We start from the raw sequence: 15,660 nt of genomic DNA on the forward strand, positions 1-15,660 counted from the left end.
ATTTGCTTAAAGAAAATATTTCAACTTAATTTTTTTCAATCCAATGTTTACAAAGTATTCATCACTTTACAACTCTAAACTAAAGGAAAATCCAAAGTTAATATCTTTATCATCTGAATAAACTTTCCTAAATTGCCTTTAGCTATTTCTGGATATCTTTGAATTTGAATGAAAATATCTAGGGATTTAAATTTCATGATGACATTTTCAATTTCATGATGAAATTGCCTATAAAATAAATATAAGTAAGGTCCCAAGGCTTGTTTCCTTAGACCCCATTTTTTATACCGACACAGAGGATCAATCATCTACAATGTGTTTGATGGCTTGTACCTGCTGTGCTTGATTGATGCTTTTGTAGGTCATTTTGTGCAATTACTGAATCATTATAAAAACAAATTACGTGTTCAGTGTATTTGTAACGTCAACAGAATTTACAAAACACTGAATTTTGTTTATTGTACACCAAATTAATCTGTTATCATTTGTTATGTGCTTATCATCCTTAGGTGATATAACAAAACTGCCCTCACTAGAGGCTTATGTGAGTAAAACTATCAGATATATCATAAGCAAATGGATACTAATTGGAACAATAGTACTACCATTAAACAATGCAATTTCTGTAATCTACAAAATGTACTTTAAATTCAAGAAATTTATACAATTACAGACTAAAAAGTTTTACTCATGAACTCATTACATTACAATAATTTAAAATACTTGACAGAAATCACATTAACTAAAAGGAAAATGCTAAGCCAAAGTTAGTTGGGATAATAAAGATAGCAAATATTATAGACTTATATATATTTTGAAAAAGCAAATTGCAGCTATAAAAGCAGCTTGAACATTATTAAATCAATCTGTAACAATAAAAGCATAATATGCTAATTAGACTGGACGAAACTTCAGGACAAAGCTAGGGCTGCAAGGGAAGCCTGGGTCCCGGGTGCCAGAGGGAACCCGGTGCTGGCAGCCAGGGGAAGGAAGGCCTACTCTTGCACGAATTTTGTGCATCAGGCCTCTAGTATGTAATATATTTTAGGCTTATTTAGGAATGATAACATAAATATTTCCTTGAGGAGATCAATTTCTCACTGAATATATAGGGAAGCTATTTAAAAAATTTTAAACATGTATTTCGCATTCCTATTAATTTGACACTGTGGACTTTCCTCATTCTTTGAGTCCCTTGGATTACTCTGTTTTGGGAGTGTTCTTATACTACTTTGACTGACAATTACATTTTTAAAGTCCTATCCAGATATTAGTCTTGAGAGTCATGATATGATGAGAGAGATCGTGAATTTCAAACAGTTTCCTTTTCAGCTCAAGAGAAAAGTCTGGAAGACTTTATAAAAAGCCACGATTATTGAAAACTTAGGACATGCAAAAGAAATGCTCTTCCATAATCTAACAGAATAAAAAACCCTAAGCTGTGCCTTCGTGTAAAAATTTTCATGGAGGATGGAGTAAGGAAGACGACAAATATCTATATGGATTTGTTAAACTCCATTTGCTAAAGGAATTAATTCTGAAATCTTACAATATGGACTTAGAGAAAATGTAAGCCCTTTAAAGACACACCTACATTCAGCAGAACACCAGAGTAATATGTGACCAGCAAGTTGGTAGACTTACACTGTGTTGAACGATGGGTATTGGGTGACAGATAGGTATAAGAAAAAAAATCTAGAACCCTGCCACAGGGCTATCAGCATATAACAGAAAAGGAAAATGTGGAATAAAGAGTTTTAGCTAAACTGGAGCTGGAAGACCCAGCAAACAATTGTCATGGAATAGAATCAGAAAGATAGAAAATGGACCTTGCTAAAAGAACATAGCACAAGTTGCCTTGAGGACACCAGCAGTAAATGCAGGGTTCTCAGTTACAAAGAAGTGACCTCTCCACTGAAGTCAGCTGATATTAATAAGAACAAGGGTTTATATAAGGACCATTCAGTTTCATCCTACCACCACTAGTGCTCAACGGATATCACTTGTATTAGAAGCTTTATATAAAAAGGAAGAAGGCAGTGATCTGAACCTTAAAAGTTTGAACATTTACCCCAAGGATGCTGAGTTAACACAAAAGAGACTTTGCCCTAAAAGAGATTGGCTAATTTTATGTTTATTCTATCATCAGCAGGAATACATGAGCCAAACTAAAATGTTGCTCTATAGTGATTTTTTTTTCAGTTTTGCAGTTAAGTGCTACATTTTAAATTTACTACATGTTTCAGAAAATATTGACCATATTACAATTGGATATTGTATAGATTATTTCCCATCCACAGTAGTTGCTCTATTTGAAGATAGCAATCTAAATCACAATAATTTTACTAAACTATTTCTGGAACCTCGTGAATTTCATCTGATTATAATATAAGGTTAATATAATTTGCCTTTCACTTTTTAAGGTATATCAATACAAGGTTTACATATATATGGATTGAACACTGATTTAAGAAAGAATATTTCTCAAACATTAAACAATTTTTAAGCATTAATAATTTTATAAAGAAACAAAACACTGGCTTACGAAAGAATTCTTAGCAAAGTAAACATGAAAGACCTTTTAAAAAAAAGTAACAATTGTGATATTTTTCCCTTTTGACTATTAGTCCTTGTCACTCTCCTATCAATGAAGATTGATTCAGTTCCTTAAAAAAGACTAAAAATCCTGTAACAGATCTCCACCTAATCCTTAATATCCATGACTATTTCATAAGCATATACATTAATTTATTTTACAATTTCCTGTTATACTAGTACTTGGCTCAGAAATCCATTATCATTTGATTTTAAGCAATCCTCTTTATCAGAATCTGAATTTAATTTTTCCAAGTGTAACTTTTCCTAATGAATAATGTCCTTCATGGGTAGTCTCTGTGTTCATGCATAACATTAACTCATAACCAGAATAAAAAGGACTATAAAACAGCCAACATAAAGGAAATAACAATATTTCTAATATTCTACTTTATTTCTAAATCTCATTTTACATATATGTATATCTATAAACTGCAAAACTATATTTCAACTCTAAATACAGTCTCGTGGCTTAATTTTTAATTCATTAACTATTAAAATGTCTAACAAGATAAAGTATTTTACTAGAAATTATGTTTGAATAGAGTTAAGCAAATAAGTCACCAGCATTGTGTTTCTGATATAAAACCCTTAGCTCTGTTTACCAGGTTGTGTTGAAGTGGAATTTCTATTTCAGGAAAACTTGTAATTAAATGACAATTTGCCAGTTTACTGTCAAGCACACCCACAATTTATTAACAGAACTGTGAGCTGGAAGATATATAAACTGGCAAATAAATTGTAAGGATTGTGATGAAGAAATAAATCTAGTTAAGCTATGGAAGATTTCATGCAATCATTATTATCATCTAACTAGAAGCCTGGTGCACAAATTTGTGCACGGGTCCCTCCACCTGGCCGGCGATGGGGGCCGATCGGGGCCAATTGGGGCTGGCTGGCCGGGGAAGAGACTGCGGGAGGTTGGCCGGCTCCAGGAGGTTGGCTGTGAGAGTGCACTGACCACCAGGGGGCAACTCCTGCATTGAGCATCTGTCCCCTGGTGGTCAGTGAATTGTCATAGCGACCAGTCGACCGGTTGTTCCCTCGACCAGTCGTAACAGTTGCATAGGCTTTTATATATATAGATGTAGTTAAAGGCCTTAAATTTTATATTGGCATGACTATAAAATTACATTGGCACCCAGAAAATAATGCTATTAGGAGTTTTTAATGGCTATTTTAGACCAATGTTTACTTATACAGATAATTTGACTACTAAATATGTTATTTTGATTATCTCTGATGATTATACTGTTTAAAATTATAAATTCCATTGACTAGACAAGTATATAAAGCAAGAAGTAAAAAGAAGTTTCTTATTTTTAACCATAAAAGGAAAGGAAAGGAAAGGAAAGGAAAGGAAAGGAAAGGAAAAAAAGAAAAGAAAAGAGAAGAGAAGAGAAGAGAAGAGAAGAGAAGAGAAGAGAAGAGAAGAGAAGAGAAGAGAAGAGAAGAGAAGAAAAGAGAAGAGAAGAAAAGAAAAGGGGAGGGGAGGGGAGGGGAGGGGAGGGGAGGGGAGGGGAGGGGAGGGGAGGGGAGGGGAGGGGAGAGGAGAGGAGAGGAGAGGAGAGGAGAGGAGAGGAGAGGAGAGGAGAGGAGAGGAGAGGAGAGGAGAGGAGAGGAGAGGAGAGAAGAAAATCCAGGTAAAAGTAATTATTTTGAATTGAGAGAGATTTAAAGAAAATTTATGTAAATAATAATAAAAATCAGAAGAAAATAAAAACAAAATATAGACCAGAAATCATTCTCAAAAACTAAACACCAATGAAACTCACCTTCCTATTCTGTCAAAACACAGTAACTAAAAATAACTAGCTTACTTCACAAACTTAAAATAATGCAGTTTGTCTATGTATAAAAAGGAGATTTTTTGAGATAAGGATTCAATAGTTTATGAATTTTCCCACAGCATGTACTCACTAAAAATTAAATAATACCTACTATAATATGAAAAAATACATATTCATACAGACTTCTTGAATTGTTCACTGTCTTTACCAGAAAAGCAGTCTATTTGCCTATGTCCAATATTCCTATGACAGTGAACTACACCTACACTGTCTGAATCCAAAGTTCTGAACTTTACTTATTTATTCTTTCATCACCAACCTTGAAATCATGAACATGACACACTGACAGTTATCAAATTAGAGGAGGGGTTTTATAATTAGAATGGTGGGATATGACTCGCAGTATTTTATTAACAGTGGATATATAAAGGTACAACAACAACAAAAAACTGATGTCTAAACAAAATTAGAAAAAATATATAATTGAAGAGGTTGCTTTGATGCTGTGCTCTGGGCTATACATATGGTTTTAAAAATTCATGTTTACTTAAGAAAATAAATCCTATTTTAAATGAGTTCTAAGTTGAAAAGTGCTTTTTCCCTAGAGAATATGGGCTGCCTCATTTGTGATAGTGAGAAATATAAAACCCAGTGTTTTCCCTTCTTAATTGTTTGCTGAATTTAAATTTTATGCTTGATCATAATTTTAAATATTTTATACCTCATGGTTGAAAAGTGTTTCTCACCATTCCAAATAGCTGATTACCTCTTTCCATTGAAATGTATTTATTCACTGCATGCCCAACTTTTACTATTAGAAATCTTAATACCTTTTGCTTTACACAACAACAGTATCTAGCTATTGTGAATATTTTAATTGATGGGAAAACTAAAGCTCAGAAACTCAAGCAGCAATTAGTAACTTCACCCTCATTTTCTGACTCCAAATCCTACTCTTTCTTATTACACTATGCTGACTCTCCAATAATCTTATTTACCTTTGTTCAGTAACTGTGTACATAAATTTGTCAAAACATTTTCAAGTGTAAAATAGGAGTAAAAACCCCCAAATTATTTTCACATAAATTACGTACATCTAAAATGCCTCTGTTTAACTGAGGGTAATAGCAGTGCACTTTCAATACAATTTGAAAGTTTGGTCCATTAAATATGTTTTCTTACCAAAAAGTACACAGGTGATACCAAAATTACTATAACTTCTTTGAGAACCTATATAAAATATTTTATTCATAAATTTAAAATAGTCCCTATATTAATGTATCTTTGTTACATTGAAAATAACTGTCTACAAAATATTAACCTGCATAAGAAGACTTACATGAACAATATTATGGGGAAAAACTTTAAAAATCAAAATGAGATCAACTATAAATTGATTTAGAAGACTTAATCTATAATACAGAAATAGTACTATATTTAGACATTTGAAATCAATTAAATAAAAAAATCTAGTAACATTTAGAAACTGAGTTAATTTTCTTGGTATTTTATATAAGACCACAGGTTAAGCAGAAATGCTATGAGGAAACCTAAGCTCCAATAAAATACTAAATATTGAAAATAATTGATAAATCAAAAATTACTGATTACAAATTTGACTTATTAAGAAACTGTTACATGGAGACTTGGTTTTGACTATTGTATAGTGTGTTCCACAAATTTTCTACCTTGAATTGGTTTTAATTCGATTTTAATTTAGATACCACTGAAATTAAATGGTAGCATGGGAGGATCTAAAAAGCATGATCACTACTTCATGCTGGGGCATGCATTTCAACATGTCAGAATTATGATTTTCATAGCTATTTAAGATAGTTTATTTGCTTTTCAATCCAAATTTATTTTATTGTAATTTTAAAAATGACTTAACCAACTGAATTTATGTTGAGTAGGTAAAATATTATTTGGAGATAATGCAATTAAAAAGTCAAGTCTGAATCAGGAAAGGCTTAAAAGGATACAATACAAAGATGTATTTTTTATGTAATAAAACATTTTTTATCTTATTATAAAATCATTGCTTCTTTTCTATTAGGCCACTTTATTTCCTCTATATTGGGTAGATATAGATTATATCCAAAATTACCATATTTTAAGCTCCTTTTCCTGCTGAAAACAGAAATAATTCATACCCCATAAAACACTTCCTTACTATTTTACTAGTCAGTTCACTGATGTGCTATTTTTCAATGATGAAACAAGCGAGGCAATGCCAGAAAATAAAATTGAATCCTAAAACTACTATAAAACTCAATTTAAGATCAGCAAGTAGAATATTAAAAATAATAATTAAATACACAAATCTACTCGCAGCTTTGCACTGCTGTCTTTTAATGCAAAATAACCCCATCTACAGATACTAGTTTCATGAAACTATACAGCATAAAACAAATTAAGTACCATTTTACTTTTGAGAGAGATCTAGTTTTCTTCCAGCAAAAAATTAAATTTATATTTAAATACAAGATAAGTGTTATTTTATTTATATTAGGATAAAGAAGAGGAGCCATCTTATTTAAAGGTTCAATGACCACATGAGTCAAAGATGGCGAGTCTTGCATTTCCGCAATGCCATCTGCCTTAACTCAGGGCAGTGGGGAATCAAGAGCCATAAAATTATGTGGTTGGAAAATTCAAGAGAAAGGGTCAACCTAGAGAAAAAGGGACTCCACAACAATTACTTCTTTTTAATAATAAAAAGCCCTCTGAGTTCTGAAGTGCACAAGCACTTTTTAAACTGAAATAGGAAACTCAAAATATTGTTCAAATTTAAAAGCGGCATTAGGTTAAAGGATAAGATTCAAGTTACTATGATTTTAATGGTTATTTTTAATAAGATATAAAAATAAACATTTCTATGAATATTTAATTTTTAATTTTAAAATATAGTGTTCTAAGGTGAGTAACATTCTGAGAAATGTTAATAAAATGTATAGCATTAAGAGCACATTTGCATTTATACTTCTATTTGAATTAACTACATTAGAAATAGAAATTACAGATTTTTTATAGTGAATTTTATGTAAAACCTTTACTTTCAAGTTACTTTCTCAGTGAATTTTATGACAATGATAGCAAATACACTATCATAAGTGTCAAAATACCATCACATTAATGTGTTGCTATTATTGTGAAAAATCTCATTGATAGGACTCTAAAGAGAGGATGCTGGTCCTCAAAATATAAATTGGTTGCTGAAATTTGTATTCTAGAAAACAATATGTGGTCTCATACTATTTTAGATATTAATTATAAGCTGGCTAAAGTCACCATATTAAGTTTTCAAAGCACTTAAGTCTGAAGACTACTACAAAGGAAATCATTAAATAAAACAAACAGGTAAATGGAAAAATGTAACTGTGGCAATGCTCACCATTCCCTGAACAGTAGCTGATACACTACTGAGAATAAAATGAATTATTTACATAATAGTCTGAGGATAAAGGACACTAAGCCCATAATATTACTAAACACTGTAGAAGCTACAGTTTCACTAGTACTCCATCTTCATAACAATCTTGTCCTAAACAGAGTGTTTTCAAGTGAATGCATCAAATATTATATCCTACTTATTCAAAAGTATGCCTCTTCATATAAATGTTAGGTAATAAAGCCCCCAAAAAAGGTTAATTGAACTATCAATAGCAGACACACTGTATATGAAAAGGAGTTTCAATTTATGAAAAGACTATTTACAACTGTGGGTTTTCTGCAGTGTTGTGTGATGTAGCTTTAGGTAGCATGTCCAATTGCTGGAGCACTTCATGAAAGTAAAATGTAACATCTGTCACATATGACCTTTAGAGGTCATAATATCCTTTATTCTAAACATTGTGCTATGAAAATCAACTAACTTTTATACTGTAATTTAGTTATGATCACATCACTGCCATAGCAAGACAATGTCCATTTTTGCTTATTCAAATTATCACAAAATGCACTTGTGTATACCAAAAACATTCTACACATCAAAAGAGGCAGAAGTATTCATCAAATATACCTTGATATGGAGCACTAAATCCACGATATCTGTGATTGCTGTCTGTAACAAAATGCAGTCTGAGCCAGTTTTTGTTGCTGATAATTGGTGGTGGTATATTCATTCCAGATAACCTGAATTATGGAAGACAACAACAAAAACATTTAAAAAGCCTTGCAGCACTAAACGATTTTACTGAATTGGGACCCCACCCAAATTTATATACATGTATACAATATTCATGACTCTGCATTAACTTTTTAATAAAAAATGAAACAGTTTTTTTAGGTATAGAAAAGTCAATCATAAAATAGTGAAATTCAAAACATGCATTGTTCCAATTACGTTGCATACATTTATAAATTCAACAGTAACATACATAGGATTTTGATTCACCCAAATTTACTGCATTTCTACACTAATAAAAGAGAAACACGCAAATTGACCGTACCTCTGCTACGCCCACAAGCCACGCCCACCAGCCAATCAGGAGTATGCAAATTAACCCACCAAGATGGCTGTGGCCACAGAGCGAGCAGGAGGGTTTCCCCAGCAATGGAGGAAGCCAAGCTTCCTGCCCACCCTGGCCAGCCCTGGCCTCTGATCAAGGCTACAAAGTTTCAATTATAGAAGATAAATAAATCCCAACAAAAATGGCAGCAGCCATGGAGCTGGAGAGAGCAGGAGGCTTGGGTTGCCCCTGGCGATGGAAGAAGCCAAGCTTCCCACCTGCCCTGGCTGACCCTGGCCTCTGCTCAAGGCTACAAAGTTTCAATTTTAGAAGATAAATAAACCCCAGATACCAGGGCCTCCGACTGGGTCACCGGGGGGCATGGCTGGCCTGCAAACCACCACAGGCCCCTCACCCAGGCCACCCTATACCCCAAGGGAACCCCCACCCTGATCCAGGACACACTTCAGTGCAAATCAGACGGCCCCCACCATACACCAGGCCTCTATCCTATCTAATAAAATAGTAATATGCAAATTGACTGTCACTCCAACACACAAGATGGCTGCCCCCATGTGGACACAAGATGGCCAACAGGGGAGGGCAGTTGGGAGGGACCAGGCCTGCAAGGGAGGGCAGTTGTGGGTGATCAGGCCTGCAGGGGAGGTCAGATGGTAGGGACCAGGCCTGCAGGGGAGGGCAGTTAGGGGCAAACAGGCTGGCAGCAGAGTAGTTAGGCATCAATCAGGCTGGCAGGGGAGTGGTTAGGGGGTGATCAGGCTGGCAGGCAGAAGCAGGTTAGGGGCAATCAGGAAGGCAGGCAGGTGAGTAGTTGGGAGCCAGCAGTCCTGGATTGTGAGAGGGATATCTGACTGCCCGTTTAGGCCCGATCCTACTGGGATCAGGCCTACTAGGATCGGGCCTAAACGGGCAGTCAGATATCCCTCAAGGGGTCCCAGATTGGAGAGAGTGCAGGCTGGGCTGAGGGACACACACCCCCGTGCACGAATTTCATGCACCAGGCCTCTAGTATAATAATATGTATAATGGAAACTGATCTTAATGGTGCTGGTCATTGTGTTCCTATGTTTGTATTGATATAGTATATTTACAAAACCAAAAGACTTCAAAGCAGTAGATATACTTTTTCTACCTACTATATTCTCACTATTTCACATTTGATGGCAAATTTCACAATTTAATTTCATAGGACAGAACTATTTTAATGTAATTTCACAATACTATACTTTTTATTATTAAAATTTCCTATAATGCGCCAGAGGTCTGCTCCAATTGACAGACAGAAAACATTGTATTTTGGGCATAAACATAGGGTGTCCCAAAAATGCATATACACACTTTGAATAATTATAAAGGCAGTATTTTTTAAAATGCACTTCATTTTCAAAATTGAGCTATCAGCTGTTACAATATATGTATACATTTTGGGACACCCTGTATTTAGTCTCTACAGAGCTAGTCATAAAGAAGCCATTTTATAACCTCCTTAAAGCAAGGCACTTAACGCAAGATCTTGAAACTATGCCCTAGATCAGTGGCCAGCAAACTCATTAGTCAACAGAGCCAAATACCAACAGTACAACGATTGAAATTTCTTTTGAGAGCCACATGTTTTAAACTTAAACTTCTAACGCCATTTCTTCAAAATAGACTCACCCAGGCCATGGTATTTTGTGGAAGAGCCACACTTCAGGGGCCAAAGAGCCGCATGTGGCTCGCGAGCCGTAGTTTGCCGACCACTGCCCTAGATATTTCCAGGTGTGTGTTAGAAAGCCAAGGTAAAATATTCTCAAAAGAAATACTATTACACAGTTAAGGAGAATTTTAGACTGAAGTGTTCTAATAACCAGTATCTGATGTATCTTTTCCATTCTGCAAAGCTTACACTTCTCTTTTGCTTCATCAGAAGGCAAAATAGGTGTGTGTGTGTGTGTGTGTGTGTGTGTGTGTGTGTTTTCATGGTGATTACAACTCTTTTTCCCTTACCTCCCCAAACCAACCTTTCCTAGGATTTTTGAGAACTAATGGACACTTACATTGAATGATCATGAGCTAAGTTATGGACATATGAATCCACCTTTATTGTATAACTAGTAGCCCGTTTGCACGAAGATTCGTGCAATAGACCTTCATTCACCTGGCTGCCTGCACCAGTTTTCTGCCGGCACCGGGGACCCAGGCCTTGGCTGTGGCCACCGCCTTCTACCTTCTTTCAAGGTCCCGGCTTGGCCCTGGGCGGTGGCCTTGGGCTCGGCTGCACCCAGCTTCCCTGCGATCAGAGCAGGCACCCGGCTGGCGCCCAAGGCCCAGAAAGCCCCGGGCGGCTTTCCGGGCCTTGGGCTCCGCCGCACCCCAGCCGGGTCCCTGCGATCGGAGCAGGCACCCGGCTGGCGATCGGAGCAGGTACCTGGCTGGCAATCGGAGCAGGCACCCGGCTGGCGCCCAAGGCCCGGAAAGCCCCGGGCGGCTTTCCGGGCCTTGGGCTCTGCCGCATCCCAGCCGGGTCCCTGCGATCGGAGCAGGCACCCGGCTGGCGATCAGAGCAGGTACCTGGCTGGCAATCGGAGCAGGCACCCGGCTTGCGCCCAAGGCCCGGAAAGCCCCGGGCAGCTTTCCGGGCCTTGGGCTCCGCCGCACCCCAGCATCCCTGCAACGGTTTCCTGGTGGGCGTGGTTGATGGGCGTGGCTTGGGCGTAGCGAAGGTGCGGTCAATTTGCATATTTGTCTATTATAAGGTAAGACTGTGCCCATGGCTATAGAGGATGGGCTTGGAAACATTACTATATAACCCAATTTTCTTGCATTCTAACATGAACAAGCTGGGTTTTATTCCAAACATTTCTCATTTATCTTCCTTCTTTGGAATGCATCTTTAACTTTTCTCTATCAATGCTCTATTTTCTCTTTTATAGTGGTGTCTCTATTTATTGTTCAGCTGGGTGGTTTTTCATATCTGAATTTAGTAAATATATGTAATTCACCTATAGGAGTTTAAAACTCAAGGTATAAAATTTCACTTCATTGCTTTCAGAAAATATCCAAGTTATGTTTACTTCTGTTTGCTTGTTGGTTGGTTCCGTTTAAATAGCAACTCAGTTTTAAAAATTTGGGTTTGATATCGTTTTATTTTCAATAGAGTAGCACAGTTCATGCCAGATTTTGATTTACAATGTTTCTCCTCAATTCCCTGATTTGATAAGCATAAATATCCATTCACAAAATTTTAAATTATTTCTGACAGGCTGTACACATTTCTAAATATAATGAGTACAATGTTTGGAGCGAGGTCCTTAGAAGATCCAATAAATGAGAAGGAACTCAACAAAGACATCAAGAAAAGTGATATAAGAAAGAGGATTAAAAGGACAATAAAAGTGATAAATGCCCATTATTCCAGGGACATCAAAGATAATTTCACCAACAAAGTGTAGTTAAGACTAGTAATAGCTACTAAGGCACGAAATGTTGGATCCTAAATTTACCTTCAGAAATTGACAAATGAGGAACTGAAGATATTAGAACTGCAGTAGCTGGTGTATAATGTCCATGAGGTGGAACAAATAATGGCAAATTAACAGGGGTGGAATTAAGAAGATATTCCTGATACCCTCAATGCTTCAGCTCTTGAAGCCAAATGGTGGATAAACCAATACACTGAACTAGAAAGCAACTGTGCCACAGTACCCCTCTGCTGCAGACAAGAAAAGCATCTTCATTGGTTCTAAAGCAGTTATATGGGCTTTCCAAATTGTAGTCACCTAGTACTTAAACACAATTTACACAATATGACTTTATGGTTTATGTAGAACTCTAGTAAATGAATCTACTTATCTTTGTACCATATTTCACATATTATCAGAGGAGATCTTGGAAATGGAAGATGGAAAATATATGCCACCTAGAAAGATTCAATTAAACTAATTATTTTAAAGAATCCTATATAATAAAAGCCTAATATACTAAGTGTCCAGTCGTCCAGTCATCTGTTCAAACAATCAAAGCATAATATGCTAATGGTATGCTAAGGCCACTCAACAGCTCACTATGATGTGCACTGACCACCAGGGGGCAGACAGTCAACTGGCCGACCAGTTGCTATGACATGCACTGAACACCAGGGGGCAGACGCTCAAAGCAGGAGCTGCCCCCAGCCCACAGGCCCCAGGCCAGCCAAGGCAGGTGCCAGTGGGGACCCCACCTGACCGACCCGCTGGTCGCCCCACAGAGGGAGGTCACCAGCAGCAACAGCAGGGGGCAGGGATGGTGAGCAGGTGGGGCCAAGCCGGCCAAGGCAAGTGCCAGTGCGGCCCTGTTCGCCCTGCCAGTTGCCCCACAGATTGGCTCTGATCATTGGTCAGGCCTAGGGACCTTACCCGTGCAAGATTTTCATGCACTAGGCCTCTAGTTAATTTATAAAATACTAAAGGAGGTATTTCTTAAATATAATTAATTGTTATCTCTATGTCAAATCACTATGGTCATTTGAAGGCAAGCAGTTATGTGTGCATTCTCATATTAAGTCAGTAAGAATCAACACTTGGTAATGAAGAGATTAAGTATATTCAATAATTATTTATAGATCACTTACTACATGGCAAATGTTATGCTAAATAAGCACTGGAAATAAAGTAGTACCAAGACAGATCAATCCATGATCTTACAAAGTGAAAATACATTAGAAAACATAAGTAAATTACTGATATAAATTAAGATGGTAGTAAATTATGTAATAAATGAATAAATAAATAGATAAGAGTAACATGATCAAGAATGTCTAGAAACGGCAAATGTCCCAATTGATTACACTCAAAGCAGCCATACTCATGATTATGTCTTAGATTACTAATCTGGCTTTTAGAAGAATAAAACCAAATAAAATTATGATAATTATAAAATGGTCTAAATTTGTAGCCTAATTATTTGTATCCAAAAAGAATTCAAAATGTGCCTTTTGAGTAATAAATTTAAATGAACCTAATAAATTAATAAGGACATTGAATTTCACTGAATATTTAATGTATAAATACTGAAATATAGTACAACTTTCCATAATTAATCTTTGCATAAAGTGTTTCTATTTATATAATTTTCTGCAGAAATAACTAAATCATAATATTTTTTAAAATTAGCTGCAATATTTTCTTTTATAGATAGTCCTTAAGTGTAAGAAACCTAAGAGAACCAAAGGTCTTTACCATTTTTAAAAAGTCCCTAAAACTATTCTGACCTTAGCCTTTGGATCAAAATTCTCTTGTCAGATCCCTATTGCTGTCACCAATTGATCTCTGATTCTCAACTTTCTCAAAACTGCACTTGTAACAACAAGTGTCATATTTGGTGCCTCTAACATTTATTTTTTTAATCTTTCCAGTTCTCCTGCTCTCTCCTAATTTTACTTCTTTCTCTTCCTCTTTCACTCTCTAACTCCCTGGTCCCCTATTTTACCTCCTTTGATCTCCTTCTTCCTGTGGCATTTAGTAACATGCATTCTTCACATGCTGTTTTCCAAGATCCTGTTAGACTAATTGCCCTATATTGAACTATAATTAGTTGCTAAAATGCATTCCTTCATTTAACTTAGGGTCTTTTTATCTATTCCTCTTTGAGGCTGATAAATATAATATTCTGTACCTTTATTTACTTTACCCTTAAGCATTCTCAGAGAAGCCAGCCTTAACGTTTCAATGTTAAGATAAATGCTTAATCTCCTTCTCTGTCCTCAGAGAGCACTTATCACATCATTTATATTCTACGTAGTAGTGAGTTTTCTATCAACATTACTTTAAAGGTAGGTTATTAAATTCCTGGTGCTGCACAGAATGATTGACACATAGTATGTGTACACTGATATTATTTATCAAGAATTAAATTAGCCCATCCGGTGTGGCTCAGTGGTTGAGTGTTGACCTATGAGCCAGGAGGTTCCAGTTTGGTTTCTGGTCAGGTCACATGCCTGGTATGTGCTTTAATACAAAATTTCTTAAATTTAACAAGCACTCCCCTACTTCCATGTTTTGCCATAAAATAAAATAACATACAATGAAATTATTTTATAGAACTCTTTAAGAAACCACTACCTGTATTTATTTCTTCATTTCTGAAAAATAATGCATTTCCTAGTTTCAAGAAAATACAGCATCTTAAAATAGTCAAAAAAATAAATTTTATATTATGTTCTGTAGTATAAGTGGAAAATTTATTATTAGCAACAAAATTAATCCATTTCTCAGATGACATTGCAAGCACTAATATTCCATGCTATGTAATCATGAATACTCTTGTGTGGAGTGTACTGATAGCCACATGACCAGGCTAAGCTTTTTTGTCACATATGACTGTGTTCTTGTTTAGATATGCAAAAAGTCAGTGCCTGCAGAACACACAATCCTATGTGGTTTTAACAAAGGCATTAAAAAGCTAAGCACTGTGTTATGCAATCCAACTATTCTGAAACCAGATGTTATAAAATATTTGCAAAGCAAATGACAGAAGTGGCTATACTAAATTTTCTTCACTTTCTGTCTCTCCTCCACTTTCACCCACATACCCCACTTGTTATCACCATCTATACCTCCACTCTGGTTTTCTACTTACCCCCCATGATCTATCTATCACATATCCTACATAATAAGAGAGGAATATGGAATTATCCATTACGCCCTGAGGCATAATGACCGACTGCGTAACGACCCGATCATGGATCTGCAGGAGGGTGGGGCAGCGAACTACAAGCTGTCGACAGAGAGCTACAGGAGGGCAGGGCAGCAACTATGAGGAGGGCAGAGGGCAAAGAGCTACTGGAG

The 15,660-nt window shown here is 36.1% G+C and overlaps 1 protein-coding gene across 3 annotated transcripts in view; it reads right to left on the reverse strand.

Annotated features, from left to right (window-relative positions):
* The window catches only part of CSMD3 (CUB and Sushi multiple domains 3), a 923,077-nt gene that overhangs the window by 621,627 nt on the left and 285,790 nt on the right, over nucleotides 1-15,660 (reverse strand). For all 3 annotated transcript variants that reach the window (XM_054708474.1, XM_054708473.1, XM_008143384.3), the window contains exon 6: nucleotides 8,407-8,519. In XM_054708474.1, the coding sequence (XP_054564449.1) occupies nucleotides 8,407-8,519 (113 nt within the window). The remainder of the gene's footprint in view (nucleotides 1-8,406; nucleotides 8,520-15,660) is intronic.

Source organism: Eptesicus fuscus, chromosome 19, assembly GCF_027574615.1.
Source record: "Eptesicus fuscus isolate TK198812 chromosome 19, DD_ASM_mEF_20220401, whole genome shotgun sequence".
NCBI lineage: Eukaryota > Metazoa > Chordata > Mammalia > Chiroptera > Vespertilionidae > Eptesicus > Eptesicus fuscus.